General features: G+C 60.7%; 1 protein-coding gene across 1 annotated transcript; it reads right to left on the reverse strand.

Moving 5' to 3' along the window:
- Positions 1 to 1,294: 1,294 nt before the first annotated feature.
- Positions 1,295 to 5,511, reverse strand: MFAP2 (microfibril associated protein 2). Its single transcript, XM_026082409.1, is given in 10 exon segments — positions 1,295 to 1,773; positions 1,903 to 1,976; positions 2,064 to 2,151; positions 2,720 to 2,761; positions 3,377 to 3,463; positions 3,814 to 3,840; positions 4,448 to 4,534; positions 4,918 to 4,960; positions 4,962 to 4,996; positions 5,460 to 5,511. Coding segments are annotated over 10 exon segments (639 nt in total). The 3' UTR covers positions 1,295 to 1,669.
- Between the last annotated feature and the right edge of the window lie 1,243 nt (positions 5,512 to 6,754).

Consider the following 6,754-nt stretch of genomic DNA (forward strand, 5'->3'; position numbering starts at 1 on the left):
CAGAGACCGGTGCAACTCATCACGCGGGTGAGCTGCTCGGCGTGGTTTCGAACTGAAAAACTTGCCTGGGGGGGGAAACGGGGAGGCCGAAACGGGAACCGGCTCCCATCCCGCAAAAGCGGCGCCAGACTTGTTTTGCCTCGCCGTTGCCATTCCCTCCTGCTTTTTAAAGAAGAAAAAAGCAGTATTTAACGGAAGAAAAGACACCACTAATGTATTTTTGATACAGGTAGGGGCCTGACTGAGGTCTCTTTTTTTTTTTCTACTGCAGTTTTTTAACAAGAGGTTTGGAAACGCTACTTTTTTTTAACGTTTCCCGGAGCGACCTGCCGGGAGCCCTTCGCCCCCCAATGCTCTTTGAGCAGCCTGTCCTTATATATAGATATATATTTTTTAAAACACCCTCCTCTTTCTAACCAAAAACTCACCATACTTCGCACCGCTCCTGTCGCCTAAGCGGGCAGGATGGGGAGAGCTAATTTTTTTTTTCCCCACGCTGTTACTTTCGGAGCCTGAGTTGCTGCGGGCTCCCGTGGCACTACGGGGCGCCGGGACCCTCTCGCCGCGCTTTTCCCGCGGGACGCGTGCCTCGGCCATCCTAAAGCCGYGCTGGGAGCATCGTTAACCAAGTGCCTCGTTACTAAAACTGCACCGTGAGCCTCCAAAGTGCCTCGTTCCTAAGCGTTTTCTGCCYGCGAAGCCAGGAATTGTCCCAAACCGACCAACTTAAACTCTGCCCTTTGCTGGGAATAAAGGCGGCCAGAGCGGCTCCAGCATTGCCTGAGGAGCGGGGCAGCGCCGTAGTGGACGCAAACCGGCGAGCCGCAATAACGCTGCGGGATTAATAAAGTTGTGTGTGTCCCAAAATCACATTTCTGTCAAAAACATGAGCAAAGAGCAACGTTGCACCTTGCACCGCCCCGACACCCCCTAAGAAAGTGGTTTTCCCGGCCAGGAGCGCGGTCCCGCTGCAAACGCCCCCCTCCGCTTTTAATAGCGGGGGGAAGGATAGACCTTAAGTGCTTTTCTAGCATTTAAAGACCCTCCAAAAAGTCCTAAAGTGTCCCCAAAAGTCCGAAAGGGCCCCCCCCAAATCCTAACCCAAGCTCAGGCCCCCCCCAACCTCGCGCGTGCAGCTGGCACCGGCCGGCGCTGCATCGATCCGGGGAGGTTTTGCCCGGATGAGCGCGGAAAGCCCAAGGCGCAGACGCTCGCTGCCACCGCATCCGCCCCGCATGCCGCATCCACCCGGGAAAATAAAGAGCCAGGAGCCACGACAACCCTTACACTTTTCTCTTGGATACTCTACATAGAAAAAAAAAATAAAAGGGGGGCTGGGGGGGGAGGCAGGCCAGGTCTGCGCCGGCTCAGTCTCGCCCCCGCGCCCTTACAAATATAATAACAACCGTCCCTTAAAAAATAAGAAACCCCCCCTATAGTATATGTATGTGCACAAAATGGACCTTTATGCTGTTTCATGCACTGTTTCTTTAGCACCACGGTGAGGAGGAGGAGGAGGAGGAGGAGGAAGGCGACGCCGTCGACCCACAGCGAGGAGGGGACGGGGCGGCACGGGGCAAGGCTGGTTCCTGGTGGCGTCGCGGCCCCGGCCGGGCCGGCGGAGGGGATGGGTTGGGGTTTTTTTGGGGGGGGGGGTGAAGGGGTTGGTTCAGCAGCCGCCGCAGCTTCGAGCGCAGGAGGCGACCACGGTCTGGCAGAGGCCGCTGGTGGCCATCACCCCACACTTGGAGAACTTGTCGCGGCAGAGGTCGGCTGCGGTGGAATGGGGGAAAGCCGAGAAACTCCGTAAGGATTAAAAGCAACCCCCCCCCCCCAATCCCGATAAAAAAGGGGGCTCGCTTTGCTTTTCGGCTCGGCGGAGCGCGGGAAAAACCCACTCACCTCGCAGCAGCTCCTCGTGGGCGCACACGGTGCGGACGCAGATCTCCTTGTTGATCACGTAAACCCGGCGCAGGCTGCGGGAGGAAAGGCAGYGAGTTATTCCCCAAAAAAAAAGAAGCGCCGGCACGGGAGGGGGACGGGGGGCAAGCCGCCGCGCTCACCTGTAAAAGCAGATCTCGTTCAGGCACTGCTTGCAGGGCTTGTGGACCGAGTAGAGCCTGGTGCAGGGGTACTGCTCCTCCCGGCAGTCTGCAACGAGAGCGGGCGCCCGCGCGAGGGTCCGAGGGCTGCAAAACGCGGCGGCTTTCCCACCCTGGAGGGGCTGGAGGAGCCGAGTCTCCCGGAGCCGTGGTTAGCAGCAGCGTTAATTCAGCTTTAACCCGCAGGCAAAACGCAGCAGCGGCTGCATCCRCCGCCGGGCCGAAAGGCAGGATGGAAAAACCTCCCTGGGGCCGAGCGGGCGCCGGGCAGCGTCGGCTCCCAGCGCGACGGACCCGGAGCGCCGCCAGCATCCCTGGCTGCAGCCGAGGCCCAGGTGTTTCGCGGAACGGTTAAATGGGGAAAATGATGTGATTTTTTCCCCCCCCCTATTTTTTTTTTCTTCACTTTTTTTCCTGTCGAGGCGGGTGGGGAGCAGGGGGAGCAGGCGGAAAACTGAGCTTTCTCCGCCGCCTTCCAGCGTGGAAATGCCGCGCCGTGAGCGGCTGAGCTGTGTTTGCCTTGGACCAGCGCAGCGGCAAGCAGCCAAAACCTGTAAGCTCGGCTGGCGGCTTTCCCTGCACACAGGCCCCGAGAGAGGAGCGAGACGGGCACTCACCGAGAGGTCCCGGCTCCGTTGGCTCAGTCTCAGGGACAGCGGCTGTAGGGAGAGCAAAGTTAGGGATGCGGCACAGGGGATGCAGCCGCCGGCTGCAAAACCATGGCCGCAAAACCGGCAGCTGCAAAACCTCAGCTGCAAAACTGCCGGCTGCAAAACCGCAGCTGCAAAACTACGGCCACAAAATCATCAGCTGCAAAACTATGGCTGCAAAACCATGGTTGCAAAACTGCAGCTGCAAAACTGCACCTGCGAAACTATGGCTGCAAAACTGCGGCTGCAAAACCACCGGCTGCAAAAACGTGGCTGCAAAACCGGCGGCTGCAAAACCGGCGACTGCAAAACTGTGGCTGCAAAACCACCGTCTGCAAAACCATGGCTGCAAAACCGCAACTGCAAAACCGCAGCTGCAAAACTGCCGGCTGCAAAACCACGGCTGCAAAACTATGGCCACAAAATCATCAGCTGCAAAACTATGGCTGCAAAACCACGGCTGCAAAACTGCACCTGTGAAACTATGGCTGCAAAACTGTGGCTGCAAAACCAGCACTGCAAAACCGCAGCTGCAAAACCGCGGCTGCAAAACCACCGGCTGCAAAACCGCGGCTGCGGCTGCCTGCCCCTTTCCCCCCCGTGCCCCCCGCGGCCGCCGCTCACCTGGGGTGGGCGCCGGCACGATCTCCTGCTGGGATTGCTGCTGCGACTGGTACCGAAACTGCTCCTCGGGGGTGCGGGGGGTCACATCTGCAAGCGAGAGCCGCGGCACTGACGCCCGTCCCACCCGCGCTCGCCCGGGTTTGGAGCTGGGGATCAAGGACGGGGCAAAGACGGAGGGCGCCGTGGAGGTTGCCGCTGCCCCGGGGGACTTTTTTGGGTGGGTTTTGGCTTTCTGGCYGTTTCTGCCGGTGCCCGAGAGCCAGGAATGAGAGGGGAAAAGGGAGATGGCAGCAAGCAACCCGCTSCGCTGGGGTTTCCCTGCTGGAGCTGAAGCAAAGGGCGGCCGGGGAGAGCATCCCTTCCTGGGGAAATCCCGGAGGAATCTCGGGTTCTCCCAGCGTTTTCGAGACGGCGCTGCCCGCCGCGGAGGCACTTACCRTGATAGTCGTAGTAATCTTGAATTTCTAGGGAAACCAAACAGACAAAACAGGCTTATTCGGAGAGCGCACGGGAGACGGGAACGGACGGGCTCTTCCCACGCCGCCCCAACCCGCCTCGTCCCCCCGAGCTGCAGCCGCCTCGAGCTTTCGGGTTTGCAAGGYGACAGGGTCCAAAACACGCCGAATCGGGGCCGGGCAAGTCCCAAGCACCGGATGCGAGCGGAAACCGGGAAGGACATCGCGATCGTCGCCTTAAAAATCTCAATGCTGGGGAGAAGGCACGAGCCCCAGAGCCACGAAACCCGGCCACTGCCTCCCCGGGGGGGGGGTTAAATCCACAAAACCATCCCAAAACCACCAGTGCAAGGGGTGGAGAAGGGAGAGGTGTTTCCACAAGGCTCAAAGCTTGGCCATCGGGGGAGAAGGAGAAATGGGGAGCGTGCGGGAAAGAGCGAGAGCGTTGGGAGACTGGAGATTTAAGRGGACGGGATGAGGCAGGAGGGAAGSGATGGAGCAGAGAGCATCGCTATCAAAGCGCATCAGCCCGCGGTGCGTTGAAACTAGGCAGAAAAAGCACAAAAACAAAGAGGAGGGAGGTGGGGAAGCCTCCCACGGCTGGAGGTGCTCGGACCTGATTGCTGGTCGTACTGGGAATACTGCACCGGCTCGGGGTAGGTGATTCCTTCGAACCTGCCGTACTGTCCCTGGACCAGGAGCGCTGCTGGGGAAACACAAGCAGCAGGGAGAGACGTCACCGGCACGGTCCAGGAGGAGAAGGGCGCTGCAAAAAGGGGCGTTTGGGGCCGGGGTCGCAGGCGGGAGGGTTTTTCCTCTCCTCCGGGTGGCACGTTCCCCCCCCTCCGCCGCCAGCCCCGAGCTCCGGCCTCGCCGGGTAATGTTTTCCATCTGTTCGCTCGCCTTCGCGCGGAGCCGTTTCCGCCTGCAGTTTTCCTGGCACGGGGCTCCCGGGCACGTTGCCTCTCCCGCTCGTTTTCACCGGGGGCTTTGCCAGCCCCGTCTTGGGTAAAACCAGCCGCAAGGGCGGGCGCGAAAGCGGGCGCCCCAGGGGATGGCGCCGTGCCCCCGGCGGCCCCCACTCACCTGGCAGACACAGCAGGAAAAGCCGCACCGCTCTCATGGTCACGGCGGCCGGGAGGTAGCTGGAGGAGCGCGGAGCAGCCTGCGCGAGGAAGAGGAAGGAGCGCCGGGGTTAGCGGGCTCGCGTCCGCCAGAACCAAAAAAACGCCCCTCCTGCCGCTCGCGAGCAAGCGCCCGGCTTGGGAGCCTCCGGAACGAGCGCTCGAGTTCACGGAGGCGCCGGGGTTTGGCAGCGCTCGCTGCTCTCCGAGGGCCCCCGGCGCTTTCCAAGCGGCGCTTTCGCATTTTAAGTGTCTGCTCTGCCTGGCGGGGAGACAACCCGGCCCGTCTGTGCCGCCGCGGACGCCCGCGGGCCCCTTCCTTTGCCCGGCCCCGGTGCCACGCGCTTATTGCCGAGGAGCCGGTGGGCGTCTCCCGCCGACTCGGAGCCCACGGAAAGGCTGCGGCAGCATCCGAGGACGGTGCCGTGGCCTGGAGCCCGCTCCTTGCTGTTTTCGGGAGCGCTTTGGGGAAGAYGGGGCCAAGGGGATGAACTGCACCATCACCCGAGGGTTGCACCTTCTTGGGGCCATGTCCTCCATCATCAAAGTGTAGCATCCCGTAGGGAGCACATCCTGCACCACCACCAAAGCGTAGCCTCTCCTAGGTAGCATGTCCTGTACCACCACCAAAGTGTAGCCTCTCCTAGGGAGCACATCCTGTACCACCACCAAAGCGTAGCCTCTCCTAGAGAGCATGTCCTGTACCACCACCAAAGCGTAGCCTCTCCTAGGGACCACGTCCTGCACCACCACCAAAGTATAGCATCTCCTATGGATCACATCCTGCACCATCACCAAAGCGTAGCATCTCCTAGAGACCAYRTCCWRCACCATCAAAAGGGAGCATCTAGAGACCACATCCTGCACCACCAAAGTGTAGCAACTCCTAGAGACCATGKCCTGCACCATCACCAAAGCATAGCATCTCCTAGGGAGCATGTCCCGCACCATCAAAGTGTAGCAACTCCTAGAGACCAGGTCCCGCACCATCACCAAAGCGTAGCATCTCCTAGGGAACACATCCTCCTCCATCCACAGATACCAGAGATACTGCAAACTCAGCATCCCATGCAGGATGAAATTTGGGCTTTCCCTGGTTCTCGGAGAGTCAGAAAGCCTGTCCCTACCTGATCCAGAGTCTGGTAACCAAGCCTGGCCCACGGGCAGGGTTTGGTGGCCCCAAACGGCGAGCCTGGTCATCAACCCACGCCGGCGTTGCGGAGGGAGCCGGGTGCCGGCTCTCCACAGCCCTGCACCGTCTTGCTTCCCACGGCCAAGTGAGCACCAGACGCAGGTTTAATCGGGGCGAAACGTGTCCTGGGATAAAAAGGGATTGTYTGGGGATGAGCGAGATCAGCGTGCCGCTCCGGGCTTCACAGCCGCTTGGCAGGCATCCGGGAGGGTTTCATGGAGCCTGAGCGCCCGCTTCCAGCTGGATCGAGACGRGACGGCTCGGGGCCATCACGAGACGCTTCGCTCCGTGGGTGCCCTCGCTCCAGCTCTCCCGAGCACGTGGCCAGGCTGGGATTAACCCACGCTGCCGGCCCCCGGCTTGCCTCACAGCAGCCTGCCGAGGCCACGGGAGCCCCTAAGGCATATTTAGAGGTCTAATTTCCCACGGAAAAACAACCCCCTTTGCATGCCTGAGCCCAAGGGGCATCTTCCCCTCCCCAATCCATGCTGGGGACATCATGAAGCGACCGAGCCCACCAGCTCACGGGCTTTGCCCAGGGAACAGGGACGGGCACCACCGCATCTTCCCCCAAACCATGATTCCAAGGGTTGAGCCCAAAGGGCCA

This window comes from Apteryx rowi, unplaced genomic scaffold, assembly GCF_003343035.1.
Source record: "Apteryx rowi isolate R43461 unplaced genomic scaffold, aptRow1 scaffold_577, whole genome shotgun sequence".
In the NCBI taxonomy this organism is placed as follows: Eukaryota; Metazoa; Chordata; class Aves; order Apterygiformes; family Apterygidae; genus Apteryx; species Apteryx rowi.